Here is a 15,896-nt window from a genome sequence, read left to right on the forward strand (position 1 = left end):
CTGTATCATTGCCAGATTCCAGGTCAGGAGGGATGGATGGAGCAGGGGAAGAGCTTCTGTGAATACAGAGAAAAAAACTAAAATCTTGCAATAAGAATTCTGCAGTACAATCATGGCAGACCCTTTTCCTTCAGCTTTGGAAAACAGTCATCAGCTCAATGGACACTTCCTTTAAAGTGCCAGAAGAGGAAAACCACTGCAAATGACATGGTACAGCGTGATCTTTTAGTTAGCAAGTAATGCCAAGTGCAATTAGTAAGTAAACTGCAGAACGTATAATTACAAAGCAGCCCTACAGCTTGGGCTCGATTTCTCCATTAGCTGCACAAATAATGAACAAGGCAATGGGGGAGACAGAGACTTTAAAAAACAAAAACAAAAAACCACACACACACAGAAAAACAAAGTGCTATCGAAATAAGAACTTACTGAATGACAAACCAAACCTTTTGAAATCTGGTCTCTAAAAAATTCATTGCCAATGTTCCCAAACCACTTTACATGACAATTGCTTCAAAAGAAATCCCAGCAACATGAAAGAGAGTGTGAGACACCTGGGAAGGGGGATGGGAAAGCACATTAATTTTTAATGCTGTTTTTCAGAAGTGTTCTCTCTCTTCTTCGAAGCATTCATAAAAGACAACCAGTTTTTGACAGCTTTGAAAACTGAAGATGCTGCCTCCCTCTTCTAGAAAATATTCTGGCAGGCATCAGCAATCTGAGTGTTTCCTCTGCTAATAGGTCTGTGGTCCCAACATAGGCACGTGCTGCCCCTTTGCCAGAAGCTGGATAACCACAGCATGTTCAGTCATTCCAATCTTTCATCCTATGAATCAGCAGATTTGCAACCAGAGATGTCCAACACAAATGTGGAAGCCATTGCTCTGAAGATGTAAGCTCCAAAAATATGTGACAGGGCCAGTTTGCGGTGAAGCAGGGTGACAAGCTTTGCCTGGCACAGCGTATGAGAGAGAAGGTGGCTCAGAAGAGGGGATGAGATCTGTACCTGGCTGGGCAACAGCAAGAGGAGCTGGCTTACAAAGGGATTGTGAAATAATGAAACCATGTACAGTGATCATACAAGGACAAGCTCTCATCAGAACAAAGGCTTGTAGCACTACCTGAACCATGTGAGATGCCTCAAACTATAGTACTGCTGCTCTGGAGCACTCCTGTCCATCAGTCACTGCAACCCAATGATCAAAACATCTGTTAGAATGACCTCTGCAGCCAACCCAGCTCTGAGGCTTCCCAGCTCCCCGAAAAGCTGGTGTGCTGTCCCACCCTCTGCCCTGTGCAGGATCAGGGCCAAGCTGAGCTGAAAAGGTGCTGAGACCATATGGCTTCTTAGTCCCTGAGGGCTGGTGGGCTCAGGGCACCAAAATATTTCCTGGTTTGCTCTAACAGAGAGGTAAAGGCTCTGAGGAACATACATTTGCACAGCACCCTACCCCTGGCTGTTCACCCCACAGTCCAGCCCAGCTGATAGCAGGAGGACAACACAGGACTAATAATCCATGTGTCTTTACTTAAAAGCAAAAGAAACAAAGCACATTAGCCTCTAGATAAGAATATCCGGATTGTATTGTCATCAGGCAACACTTGTCCTTTTACTTAGGGAAATCATATATCAGACCAGTATTCATTCTGGCTCTTCCTGTGAGGGATTTTTGTTCAGTGAATAAAAGCCTCCAGTCAGCACACCTTTTTCTAGTCCTCCTCCCTGCTCTCCATCCACCGTGTCTGAGCATTAAAGACATGTCTCAACATCTCCTTCTCCCTGAAAAATGGGAAAAGTCTGCACAGTGGAGTTCTCATCTGAGACTCAGGAGAACTGATGTCAGACTCTCTCCATGACATCCTGATGAGTGACTGACCATGGGCATGTCTCTTGTTCTGCCTCAATTTCCCTACCTGTGGAATACAACTAATGGTGTTGATTTCTTCAGCACCATATTTGACCTACTGTAAATAGTGTAACCCCAACGAGAGCAATGTTTGTCCCGGAAAGCCAAAGCCAGACAATACATGCCACAGAGCCTGATGCCTTCTCCATGTGTTACGGCTTCTGCCAGGAATCTTCTGAGTACGTGGCACAACTGCTGGGAACTGATCTCAGGTCACAGAGGCCTTCTTCCCAAGGCCTGATAAATCACACACTGCTGTCTGAGAAAGATCACTCTAAGCAGATGTTCTCATCACCTGATTTGTCTATTCAGGTGCCACAGAAAGATGTCAGCTCATACTGCAACTATCAGCAGCACCATCAATATTGTGCCTCTATGAGCTGTTCAGGTGAACTCACACAGCAATCCAAAAGCAAACAAATACAGTACTTCTCTGGCAGGGAGGAAGATGAGAGGAAGAAGTGACACTGATTAATTTGTGATCATTAATAATGTTTTTAAGTCGTGCAAACAAAGATAATGATATGGGTAATCAACTGTCTTACTCCGGGGTATAAACTGATCATCTACTGGGATAAAATGTGAATTCCTATAACACACATTTTCGTGTCCGTTGTAAAGTCACTTGATGGCATTAGCACATTGATCATTTTCTTGCAAAGTCCCAGCTATTAATTACTTCCAGAAGGTTTTGAAATTAGATGAGATGATACAGAAATGCAGCTCACTATAGCAAATGCCAACATCCTCTGAATCGTTTTGGTTTCCTAACTTAATAATTATATTTGTAATTTTTGTTCTCAGATCTAGTTAAAAATATTACTTTTCTGTCTGCATGCAGTCATAATTTTCACAGATTCATTTAAATTTCATGGATCCCATTTTGAAGAGTCCTTATGCAGGTTTACACACTGCGGTTTGCACAGCCCATGAGTAAGGACAGTGCAATGAACTCACAAGGACACATCAAAGCCTTGCAGTAAAATCCATAGCCAATAACAAAGCCAGTTGCACCACAAACAGATATAGCAATAAACATAAAGGAAAACTGAAATGCAAAATAAAACCACAATGGGGACTAACAATTAAAACCTACTCATTCTTTCTAGGTATCTAATGGTACCTATGCAACTTGGATAAACTGAGTTTTGAAAGCTGCCTTCCAATCTCTCAAATACCCAACAGTTTTGGTAAGTCTGAGGGTAGGCACAGGCTGACTGGTCAGCACTTGTTCCCAAAAGAAGTGAAGATAAATAAATAAGGGTAGACTTCAAAACCGTTCACCACAACAGCCCCCGTACATGATCCCTTCTGTTGTTTTTTGCACTGAGAGCTTCAAGTTGGATATAGCTTTCTACAGACCTCTGGTGAAATCTTTCCTCCAGATTCCCTCTTCACCAAATCCTCTGTTGAGCTCAGCAGCAGAAGGTACAGAAGAAAAATCTGTTTTTCTTTTTCAGACAGCTTCTTTCTCCTTTTCTCAAACAGAGTGAAGTGAAAAGCGACCATATTGATGGCAGGAGAGTTTGAAGGCTTCTGTTGGGCCATAGGAATTGATGAACACTGTGTCTGTGCCTTTTCTTTAAACATGTTGGACAAGAAACGCAATTCCTTCTAGGAAGAACAATCTCTGTGTGTTTCTGCCACGTTGCTGAGGTTGCAGGCAGGGGTGCCAGCTATGCTATGGAGGGCAAAGACTGGCCCAGCAGGGAGAAGGCCGAGCCCCTCTGGCTACATCCCAGCAAAGGCACTATTTTCTATCACCTGTTTTCACCTTTTCTCAGCACAACCACTCGGAGGTGGCGGATCTGCAGGTCCCTACCCCTAGCCAAAGGGGCAGAATCTTTCAAGGACATTGTATCAGCTTGTAATTTTCTTTCCTCTATCAGCTTTTAAACGTGACAGCAAGAGTTGAGCAGAAGGCAGCCAATGTTGCCGTGCTTAAAGATGATAATCACCTTATCAGAAAGTGACAGGAAAATGACTCTTGGTTCCCATGTAATTTTGAACTTAGTGGGAGTTTGGACCTTGGAGCTCTTGCCCCTCTCTTACCCAATCTGCCAAGTATCAGCTGAGTGGTAATCAGAATCTGTCCATGGTGCCTTCAGGCCTGTACATACTTTGCTGATGTCTTCCACAAGTCAGTCAGCTCTTCAGAATAAGTTAACTCATGGAGCTCCTGTCCACAGGATAATGTGACTGCTAAATTCTTAAAGGGATTTAGGGGAAAAAAAAACTCAAAAAAATATAAAAAATCAGGAACATCTTAGAAATACAAAGAATACTATATTTGGCCTTATGAGGAAAGGCTGAGGGAGCTTTAGCTCCCTTCTCTTTAGCTTGCAGAAGAGGAGACTGAGGGGTGACCTTATTAATGTTTACAAATATATAAAGGGTAAGTGTCACGAGAATGGAGCCAGGCTCTTCTGGGTGACAACCAATGGTAGGACAAAGGGTAATGGGTTCAAATTGGAATAAAGGATGTTCCACTTAAATTTGAGAAGAAACTTCTCAGTGAGGGTATCAGAGCACCGGAACAGGCTGCCCAGGGAGGTTGTGGAGTCTCCTTCACTGGAGACATTCAAAACCTGCCTGGACACCTTCCTGTGTAACCTCATCTGGGTGTTCCTGCTCCAGCAGGGGGATTGGACTAGATGATCTTTTGAGGTCCCTTCCAATCCCTGACATTCTGTGATTCTGTGGCCAAGAAAATCACTTATTTGCAAATATCTGTAAATAAGAATACTGTAGAAGGGAATAATGTATTTTTAAAAATATATATTTTTAGCATTCTTTATTTGCCACTGCTGGAGCATGGAACCAAGCTAGCAGGACTTCTGGTCTGACTCAATATGTCCTGTGCTCTAAGTGCTCTCTTTCTCACATCAAACCTCTTCTGGTCTCCATCTTACCTTTTACAACATTTCTCAATTACTTATTAATTTTGCCCCACTCTTTTGCCACCCAGTGATGGATTGCCAGTAGTTTTATGGGTCTCCTGGAATAAAAAATGCTCCCACTTCATCTCTGGTAAAGCTGCATGGCCATGTAAAGGAGAAGGTGTTCAAAAGGGCCAGGGCTCATAACCTATTCATTTACAATCATTACATTTCTAACATACACATAGCCAAGGGCAGCAGTCACAGCAATGTTGGCAGACCAGCTTGTATTAAATCCTCTCACTGAAAACATTAATGCTCAATGATGCGTACACAGATATATATGGATGATGAAGTATACACACATAGAAACACATATATTTATATACACACACGGGTGTGTCTACATAAATATACACTTATCAGCACAGACAAACGTAATGATCCCCATCTATAAATGAGTGTCTGTGCACACACATATAATGGGTCTACTAAAATGATAGCAAAGCTCTGCAGGACTGTGAATGAAAAAAGGTTATTTCTCTTTATGTAGGTTTGGAGATGAAGTGGCAGGGGTAACAACTACGAGTCAGAGCTGGAACAACGTAAAGCCATAATCTAGACCCACAGAAACATCTTGTCTCTTGATTTGAATGGTACAGACTAGTAATTCTCTTGAGCAAATACTGCTTCTGTTTCGATATATCACAGTCGACTAGAAGGGAATACAATCTCATTCCTTTCCCCTGATGGTCAACCTCAAGCAAGTAACATGCTGCCCTATGGCTTGTCAACACACAAACATTAGATATGATCCATCAGAATGTGAAATCATTAAAAGATAGACCACTTGCCAGCAATGGCTACAGGACAGAAGTTAGAAACCTGTAGGCTAGTGCTTTCTAGGCATTCATTGGGTCACCTAAGAACGCGCCTAACCCATAATTTATGTTGGAGCAGACCTCTGCAAGATATCTTGTCCAATTCCCCACTAAAAGTAGCTTCCAATTCAAAGTACTCTAAGATATTCAGAATTATATAATGCCCCTACATGCAAATCTACAGATTTTACTACACTGGTAAGTTCTTTAGCATTCTCTTAGGACATGTATATAAAGCACGAAGCACAAAAGATCCAAAAAGCTTAGGATGCTCATACAATACAGACAGATACTGTAACTCTTCACATAACAACCATGAAGTGGTATGAAATTCAGTGCTAAAACTGCGGCTGCTTCCTACAGGCCAGAGAGCACCTCACAGGATGTGCCACATAATGAAGGTTGGCAATAATAGTCATTCTACTGATATACTGATTTTAATAAGATAGTATTATGATAATATTGTTAATAATGTAATATGTTAGTAATTGTTGGAGTACAATGACTATTTAATACACGTTCTCTCCAGAATATTATTTTTCTGAAATAGGTGAACACAGACCACTTTGATACAAATCAATGGAAGAAATTGTCCCTGACAGGAATCAGCTGAGACTACTAGATGAAATATTTTGCATTTTCCAGGATGAAAGAAAAATCTTTAAAAGCCACTAACCTACCCAGTTTGGCAGCACACAAACATGAGCACAGTCTTGGTCTCTCTGCCTCAGACCTGCTTCTACTCTAAGAGCTCCCACTGATCCCATCATCAGCTAATCATCATCAGATGCTAATCTCAAACCGTGCTCCTCTCATCAGCTTCTTGAAATCATTGGCATTTCTACACAGAAACACAATATCCATGTACATCCAACCAGCATATCTTATCTTAGTTCAGAGGATGGCCAGTAGCAATAAAAAGGCATTGATTCTTCTCAGCCGAAGCTTCCATAAACTCAGCATGATCCTATGCTGCCCTTAGAGATGAGTTCACTAAAGTTCTCATTGCGAGAAATACCTAGGTGATCTGCATAGAAATGGTTTGCATATGGGCTTTATAAATGGGCTCCTTCCTCCTCAGTTCTTTTAATGCTGTGGACAGGAATTTCTCTAAACATTTATGGCAAGTATAATGTGAAATTTCTCTATATGGCTTTAACAGGCTATTAAGAATAGTTTTAAAAATTACTAATGATGACAGTAATAATAAAAACAATACCAGTAACAACAGCAATAATAATAATAATATGCCCACAAAGATTTCAAAAGAAAAAGAATCAACACTCGAAGCTAATACCAAATATTGAGCAAGATAACTCACTTCTTACATCCTCCATTAGAAAACTACAGAGATATAAGTAACAATAACCTTAGATTTAAAATGCGTCTTTCATCTCAAAAGAAAACTGCATTGATTTATAAAGTAAATAGGCTAAATCCACAGATAGTTGAAACTGATTAACTCCATTGATTTCAATGAAGGTGCTGATATGCAGATTTATTTGAGCTCAGATCTGTCTCTCTGCACGTGTGTGTCTGTCTGTGATTGTGTGAAGTTACACATACACATTGTGCATTGGACAAATAATTTTGGAGAAAAGCCCCACATTAACCAACACAGAAAGTGCCACATTATTACTGCATTTGGAAAAAAAAGTATAGATTGAACAGAATGGAGGCTGCAATCTTCAGCTGGGGATTGTCATGTATTTCGCCAATGGAATGCTTACAGCAGCCTTGTGAAAAGGCTCGCAGGTATATCATATGCTGTTGGGTTTTGCTCTTTGCAAAAACAGGGGCCATATTTGCAGATAGCAAGGCAGCAGATGTATTCTCCTACATAAACAAGTACTCCACTTTTATGAAGAAAAAGCCAAAGCCAAGGCATGGTTTTGGAGTAAAGGAAAATCTAGAAATCCTGCCAGAACTGTTACCACCTCTACTGTGATAAAATCTCAACATCTGTCTGTGACATGGCCATGGTTGGCTGACTTGTTCTGCCTCAGTACTGTTTGGGAACAAACTTAAGAGTGCTGCTCCTATGCTTTATAGGCGTAAAGGATAATCATGATTACTTAGCCTGGCCTTCCCAGGAAACTTTAGCACAGGAGATACAGATGGGCTATGCAGGAGTTGAGTACACTTTCCTGATCCTCCCAAGACTACAGCATGAGCACATCTCTTCTGTCATGGCATAAATGTCAAAGAAGCCATCTCAAATGACCCTTTGCCAGAAGAGGATTTTCCCTCAGCCCTGTGCAGCTAAATTGAGCCCAACTGCAAGTACAGGGCACTCCTCAGCACACAGTAGCTTCTGTTTGTGTAAGGCTGATGTAGGTCTGGTTTTTGAAAGGCATACTAACACAAATCACACAAACCAGTTGGAATAAATTCAAATCACTAGCAGAAATGCCCAAGACACTCAACTATTATCTGATCCAAGCTTCCTCAGAAACTGATGACAAGCTTACCCAGCAGTCTACTCTCAGTCCATCACTACCTGTGACACCAGCAATGAGATCCATGCACGCCTTTCTGTCACTGAAGCAGGCAGATGGACTGAAGTCTAGAAGAAAATATACTGGGCCTGAATCTCTTTTCTCTTGCAAGTACTGAAAATCTGCAGAAACTTCAGGTGCAAGTGCAGAAAGCAGGAAAAGCAAACTGACTGCAAGGTGAAATTTACAGTATGTCTTCTGCCCAGAAGTTGGAGTGATGCAAGTGTCTGAAGTGATCAGCCAAAGGCACTCCTTCTTGCTGCTGCAGATATGCCTTGCGGGTGTGCCTCAGTCTAAGGCATCTTAGCCACCTTGCTTTCTGATCCTTTTGAGAAAACTGTTCCAGCCAGCTCAGAGAAAATACAGGTAAGAAAGCATCTCTGCAAGCAATGAAGACAGTCCATCTAGTCCTTGCTTTCCCTCTCTTCCCTAGTTGTTAAAGTCAGATCTTGGCCTGTTCTTGGGCCAACGTGACTCCACCAGTTCCACCAGCCTTACCCAGTGCTTCAGCAGTCTTGGGAGGAGGAAGGTCCAAGCACATTCAGTGCCATCCCAGGCTCTTCCTTCCATGGTATGGGTGAATCATAGCATACTAAACCCCAGACCAGGGAGGTTATTCTGAGCTCAGTTTTGCATATGTAAACTGAGAGCATCTTTACCTTGAGCTAAAAATCAGATGTACAGTCCACGATACAGATAGTGAGCAATGGGATTTGGGGATATTCATACCCAGCAGCAATCTCAAAGGACAGCCAAGCTGTATTTTGAGATTGGAGCACGCACAGAACTGACATTAGGTGCAACCATACACATCTCTGGCACCTGAAGAGCACTGTAGTCCCTGGGCCATCATATCCAAGGAAAACAATCTCAGCAGTATTTATGAGAATGGACCTCTGGATGTCACTACTCCAAGCTCTTACTCCAAGACAGACTGTTGCCAACTACAGATCAGGGCAGATGTGATTTCATCTATCCAAAGCTTGAAAATTTCCACGGATGGTGATATCACAACTTATCTGTAACCTGACCATGCACTTGGGGATCTTCATGCATCCCTTTTGCCATCACATTTCTAAAAAGTTAAGAACTGCTATACTTACGTCATTATCTGGGTGTCTATGCCAGGATCTACAAGGGATCCATCCACAAAAAGCGGTGTTGATGTGAAACTGTATTTACTCCAGGATCTTCCTTCATCAAAACTCACCCTGGGATAGAAGCAGACAAGATTTATATGCATAAAAACATTTACTCTAGAGCAACCACAAGTTCCAACAGCTAGATTTATAGACAAGGACTAATATTTGCCATTTCCCAGCCTACTAATTCATGCTGTTTGTGTACTTTGGAAGACCAAAGCCTAGAAAGTATAATCACTGGCAATAAGGAGATGGGTATTCTTGATCCAGATGTACACCAGAGCACAAGGGATAAAGGGACATTGCCAAGTCCTGTTTCTGGATCTGCAATAGCACCTCACATGAGGCATCACTCAGAGCATAAGCAGCCCTGACTTGAATGCATGAAAATTGTTGTCAATATCACAGGATCATAGAATGTATTGAGTTGGAATGGACTGACTAGAATCACTGAGTCCAGCCCCTGGATGTTTCGACCCACATGTGTATCAATGCCATATGGCATTAGCTGCAATCTGTCTAGCCCTACTAATACTTCTTTGCATGTGATCTCAGAAGTAGTCTCCGTTTTACAGAGAGGTGGAGAAAGGAGGCCAGACCGAGCCACAGTCAGCGGTTAGCCTGGGTGTTCTTTGCCTGTTACAGTTGTAAAGCAAAATTGTATGCTGGTTGAAATTAAAGCATTTCCCTTCTGAAACGCTGAGAGTATTCATACTGTCAGTCACAAGGCAAGGTAAATCCAGTGGCTTTTGATCACCTGTCCCTACCCACAACCACCATGTGCCTTACTTTCTGTTTCTATCAAAGAGCATGTGTATCTTAACCCAGCTGACAAGGTCTTGGTTGAATTAGAGTTAGTACAACAGGCTTTTAGCTTAGCAGAGGAGGGTTAGCAAACCCTGCTCTCAGCTACATCCCAGCAACTTCTCTACCTCTGACAACTGTGAAGGAGTAAGCGAATGAACAGCCTAACTGGCTACACCAGCAGACAGACTGGGTCAGGACTCCGGTGGCCTCTGCCTTAGGGCCCTTCCCAGCCTCACTCATCGAATCCCCCACCTCATCCACTGTCGAGTAGCCTCACTGACACCACAGGAGTGCCGGACTCCAGCTCTGCCACGGGCATAACATCCCAGTTTGACCTCAGCCTGTCCATGTCACCAAGTGAGGTGCCTGGTGCCCAGGGCTTGGGCTGCCCCACTCCTGGGTTGGTGGTGGGATGGGCCCTGGCTGTGAGATCCTGCCCTGTTGTCACAGGGACCTCTGCCAGCTCCTGGCTTCCCAGCCCTCCGGGAGCCACCAGCCCTGGCATCACCCTGATAGTCTGTGCCCACAAAAGTGCAGAAAACAGCCAGAGGAGGGTGTGCACAAGACAGCTCCCTGGGCTGCTGGTCATCTGTATTTCTGAAAGCAACAGAGTTTCTCTCTGCCCCCAGACTGTCCACACAACCGCTCCTACAAAATTTTTGCCCAGAATTCCAGCTCCAAATTATACCAGCAAAAAAAGAACCAACAGAGAAATGCAAAGGTTTATTGGCTGTAAGCTTATTTGATCCTCTCTCAGCAGCATCATTACACAGTTCTCCATAATTCTGCAAGGTACCCTGGGCTGTGAAAGCTGACAGATTACTCTCAGTGGACATTACCAAAAAGACAATAATAGTACAGACTTCTTTGAATAGCAGGAAACAATTTCCATTTTAAAGTGAGTCTTAAAAAAACGTTTCTTATTTTCCAGGTGAATAAAGTTTTTGGGGGAGATGTGTGTGTGTGTGCACATGAATCTGAGCACCTGGATTTGTCTCAGAAGGTCTTGCTGGAATCTGAATTCTCCCCACTCCAAGTAGGCAGCATCAGGGACACTATCTGAGATGCCACCAAATGACCAGGAGGCCAGTGTAACATGTATTACAAAAAATGGGTTACACCAACCTCAGATCTCTAGTGCGGAAAGCCAAGGCTTGCAGTCACCATTCCTTAAGTATCTGCCTCTCACAGCACCAAGCAAAACACTTCCAACTGAATCACAATGCACATCTGCCAGAATAGGAAGCTGACTATAGAACAAAGACAGAAAGCTGGGAGTACAACAGCATATAAAAAGCTTATCTGCCCCAAATCTATTTATTTAAATGTATGTATCTTCCCATACACCTGTGCATTTGTATGCTGTTCTGTTTGCATACTTATCTATCTAAATAGCATTTCAATTTCTGAGGAACAGCATGCTTCATTAGCTTAGCTAAAGTTCTCTTGGCTTTTCAATTATCTGCCTCTCTTTTCTCCAAGATGAAACTTATTGTACAATGTCTGAGCCTGAGAAGTAATAGATATACATGTACCCTTTAATCTGTTCCATTCCTGCCCATAAAACATGTGCCTACTAAGGCAATATGAAGCAAATTCCAAAGTCCCTAAGGGTACAATTTTGGAGGAAACCTGTTGGAGCTTATTGATAACAGCTCTAAATCACTACTTATTTAATAGAGTGGGTGGGGCATTTATAGCATTGCACATGCCATTTCATGAGACTTAGTGGAAAGGGAGAACATCTGAAAGGAACCTCTGTAAAGTAGGCAAAGGCAAACTGGTCTCTCAGCTCCTACAGAAAATCAATCTGTGACCAGAACTTCCTCATCTAAGTATAGACACTTGTACATAATGTGCTTTTTACATCCAAAGAGCCTTCACGAGGTAAGACACAATTAAGAGTCGTACCTGGGTTGAAGAATACAGTCATAAATAGTTAATACATGACTTACATCTCTTTCAGTACGTGGCTCATCTTTCACTCTTCCTCAGCACAACTTTCCACAGCCTGATGTACCTACTGCTGGTGACACCTATGCTTTGCTAAAACACACTTCTCCTGTGTTGGCTTATACGTGGTTAGGTCTAAAGACTTGGATGTGGTCTTGATGTCTTTTTCCTGAGGGCACTTCGGGTATAGTTATGATGAAGAAGTTACCTATCAGAGGTGAATGTTTCCAGTCAACACAGCACCACGTTCTAACCACAGACAGAAAGCTGGAGTCTGCTGGAAGCATCATTATGGGTCAGCCCTGTTACTACACTCCACTATATGTCATTAAGAAGGCTGTTGGCAAGAGGGGCTGGCCTAGACTAACCCCTGGCTCTGACTCAGTACAGCTGTTTATATTATGTTATGATAGAAAGAAGTTTGTTTATGATGGAACAACTAACCTGTTTCCTGAACACTAGAAAGCTAGATAAAGATCACAACCCTCATTCTGCGTGTAATGACTTTCTTGTAATCCCACATGGAGGCACACACCTCGTAGAGAAGTCTTGGTCCCCCTGTTTCAAGAAGATCCTAGAAAAATTACAAAGCCTTGGGAATATGAGCCAATATATCCTGTGGTTAACAATCCACTGTCACATCAAAACTAAAGCAGTCATTTAATTGGCTTGAGTGGTAAAGAAATGTGCTCAAATGCAACATATTCAAACTCTAATAGAAATCTGTGTTGCAGCCATCGCAGAGTTATCTGACAGGTAAGGAATATAAAGTCCAGAAGTTTTTCATATTGAAAAAGTAGTCATTAATGATCCTAAGGTACACCTCTGGAACATTACCTTGTCATGGGTAAAGACAGCCTGTCTTGAGGTTTCCAGCTTCTGAATTACTGTAATTTAACTGGAGGATTTTGTACAACAATGACTGAGGTGGAGAAGACCTCAACACCTCATCACTACTGCCAAACATCAATGCTTTCTTTTTCTATTTGATTGAAGGCCACATTTCCTGTTCTGCATGAAGACCATGACATACACTTAGTACCATCAAGCTGAGAGACAACTCAAACTTGTGGTGAGAAACACAAAACTTGTCTCTGAAAGTTATTTCTAAATCATTGACTTCTAAACAACATTAGAAGCTGGGTAGGTCAGTCCATTAGCTACACCCCTCTTTCGCTCAAGACCAGAGACTGATGGTGGTGCTACCACACACATTTTCTGTAAACAAGGTGAATTCTGAATTTCAGAATGCCTCTCTCCCATGCTTAGCTGGTGCAGGATTGAGACGGGCAAAGGTAAAGGAGAGGATAATATTGAGCAGTATCTTTAGTGCTCAGACTGTTATAACCCATTTATAGCAAAACAGTATCTTCGACTGAGAAATCATTTTGCCCTATTCCACCCCCAACTCTATTCAGTTACCACTCTACTCAGTTACCCTCCCCTCCCCTCTCCTCTCCCTCTCCTCAATTTAATACCAAATCATGTAAATAAAAAGCAGAAGCAAGGGACACATCCTTTCGGAAATACCTGAAGCACAAAAGAGGAATTCTTACTCAGTATGTATGTGTCTGTGGGAAAGAAACGCCATCTGAAGTCTCGTAGTACATGACTAGTGCAAAGAGTAATTCATGCATGAGTATGATTAAATGTGTAGCCATTATATAAATGGTACAATTTAGAGATATAAATGGTACAATAAGCACTGTATTAATCAACAAAACCAAAATGATGGTAAAATGCAGATAAGAATTATCTCAGCTGCTCATTTTGTAGACACTAGCAGATGTTGACCAGTTGAACACAAAATATAATAGCGCAACTGTCAGCTTATCCACATCAGGAAACCTTCTCAAAGTAACAAGATTCTTTACCACATGTGTCGGATGGGCACTGACGTGCGTTTCATGGCCACTAGTGCCCCTCCCCAGTCCAGGAACCAGATGTTGTATTCCTCCTCAAAGATCTGCAAACAAATCAGGTACTGCGTGAGTGCTCCATTTCACTGGGAAGGGAAAACTCAGAAGAAGGATAGCAAAAGGCTCCATGCTTTCCTTTGCTCTGGAAAACATACCTGTCTCCAGGAATTTCCACCATCAGAAGAGATGAATACACCAATGTCAGTGTAGGAAAGCTCAGAGCCAATAGTTCCTGCAACACAAACAAGTGTCAGTCATTTTTGTACAGATGAACACAGAACTGCATTTTTCCAGGAAATCAAAAGCCCTTGGCCTGGCCAGTGCTTCTTTGCTGTTCTTGATTCTATTCTCATCTACAAACAACACCATGGTCAGGTGGTAAGACTGATTTACAAGAGCTGTGCCACACCAGGGAGAAACAGTATTAGCAGCTTATTTTCCCAACAGATTGCATTGTCCATAATTGCAAGCCACTAAAGGAAGACCTATTCTGGGCAAGGACCTACATACTTGAAAAGCTGTGTATGAAACCTCATGTCTATTTGGTGCATACAAATCATCAGAATTGCAGCAGAATAGTAGCTGCTGTCCCTGACTACCAGATATTTTATTACATACACATTTTTTCTCTGAACTTGTAGTCTTTGCGCTCTGGCTGGTGAGTTGCATCCCTGTCATCTGTCAGTCTTTGTCAAGGGTAAGGTAATTACCTCTGTCTCTACTTCTTGTGTAAAGGAGAACATCCAAAGGGATGTTACTCATATGACTGAGTTTAAAGTTGAAAACCAGGCCCCACTGAAGCCCATTATTATGGAGCTAGGAAGCCTATTCAAGATTCTGTCAAAATGCTCGAACTGATCACAGAACCTGCAGCCAAATAAACAGAGTTTCTTCCTGGGTTTCCTAATTGTTTGCAATTAATGAGGACTATATTGTAATTAAATATAAGTGCCACTTGAAGGAAATCTTGTTTGTTTAGCTATGAACCTCACCTGGGAGCAGAAACAGTTCAGAGAATGAAGGTGGACCAAATGACTTTGCAGCAGAGAGAAAGAAACTAGATTTTAGACAATATTGATTGTTCTCATTGACCGAACTGTCCCAAATTGTGACTTTAAACTTACTAGTTACATGGTACAGATCTTAATTTTAATTTTGTAATTTCCATTATAATGGAAAGCGTTCTGCTGACAGTCTTAGAGGGTGAGATACTCTGCCTCCACCATGCATTAGTGAATGGATGTGCCACACATCAAAGCAATGCAACAGAAAGCTCTAGCTTGAAACAGTGTTTTTTCCAAGGTCGCTCATTTGGGGTGGCAGAGAGAACCTCAAATCTTACAGTGATGTATCTTAATATAGTATAAATAATGAACTTGGACTAAATCCCTGGTCTCTGGAACCTCTGAACATCCAACAATAGTTGCAAGAGAGAGATGCCCAAGGAAACCCCTGCACATGCTCTGAATAGGCCTTATTATCCTATTCTCCACCCTGCCCTGAGGTCAGAATCTTGCTTCTGCTTCCAGAGCTAAAATGGCCACAGTGACCAGCCTCACAAAGAAGTGAAGGTCTGTTCTAAATTAATTTGTTCTCACCCCTCTACTTCCCAAGGTACCATGTGGCTCAGCGAAAAGCTACCACAATCACCCAGGAACTGTTTGGTTTTTTTTTTTCCTGCTAGCCTGTCAACTGTACCTTCAATCAGTGCTAGGTGGGATTCTGGTGGTATGAATATCTGTCCCATAGGAAGGAGGCAGATGTAACACTGTCAGATACTCCATCAGAAGGCCTTCCAATGGTGATGGCCCACAGTCACCACACAGTGGTCAAACCCATAACCTCTTCACTCAAAGCTCATGAATTCTTTGCTTAGTGATCCACTCGTATACCTCCCAAATGAGACTTTT

The 15,896-nt window shown here is 42.2% G+C and overlaps 1 protein-coding gene across 2 annotated transcripts in view; it reads right to left on the minus strand.

The window, feature by feature from the left end:
* Positions 1-15,896, minus strand: part of SORCS3 (sortilin related VPS10 domain containing receptor 3) — a 352,535-nt gene that overhangs the window by 47,842 nt on the left and 288,797 nt on the right. For both annotated transcript variants that reach the window (XM_065067081.1, XM_065067080.1), the window contains 3 exons: positions 14,142-14,218; positions 13,942-14,033; positions 9,269-9,376 (listed from right to left, as the gene is read on the minus strand). In XM_065067081.1, coding sequence (XP_064923153.1) covers positions 9,269-9,376; positions 13,942-14,033; positions 14,142-14,218 — 277 coding nt within the window. The remainder of the gene's footprint in view (positions 1-9,268; positions 9,377-13,941; positions 14,034-14,141; positions 14,219-15,896) is intronic.

This window comes from Columba livia, chromosome 6, assembly GCF_036013475.1.
Source record: "Columba livia isolate bColLiv1 breed racing homer chromosome 6, bColLiv1.pat.W.v2, whole genome shotgun sequence".
Taxonomy (NCBI): domain Eukaryota; kingdom Metazoa; phylum Chordata; class Aves; order Columbiformes; family Columbidae; genus Columba; species Columba livia.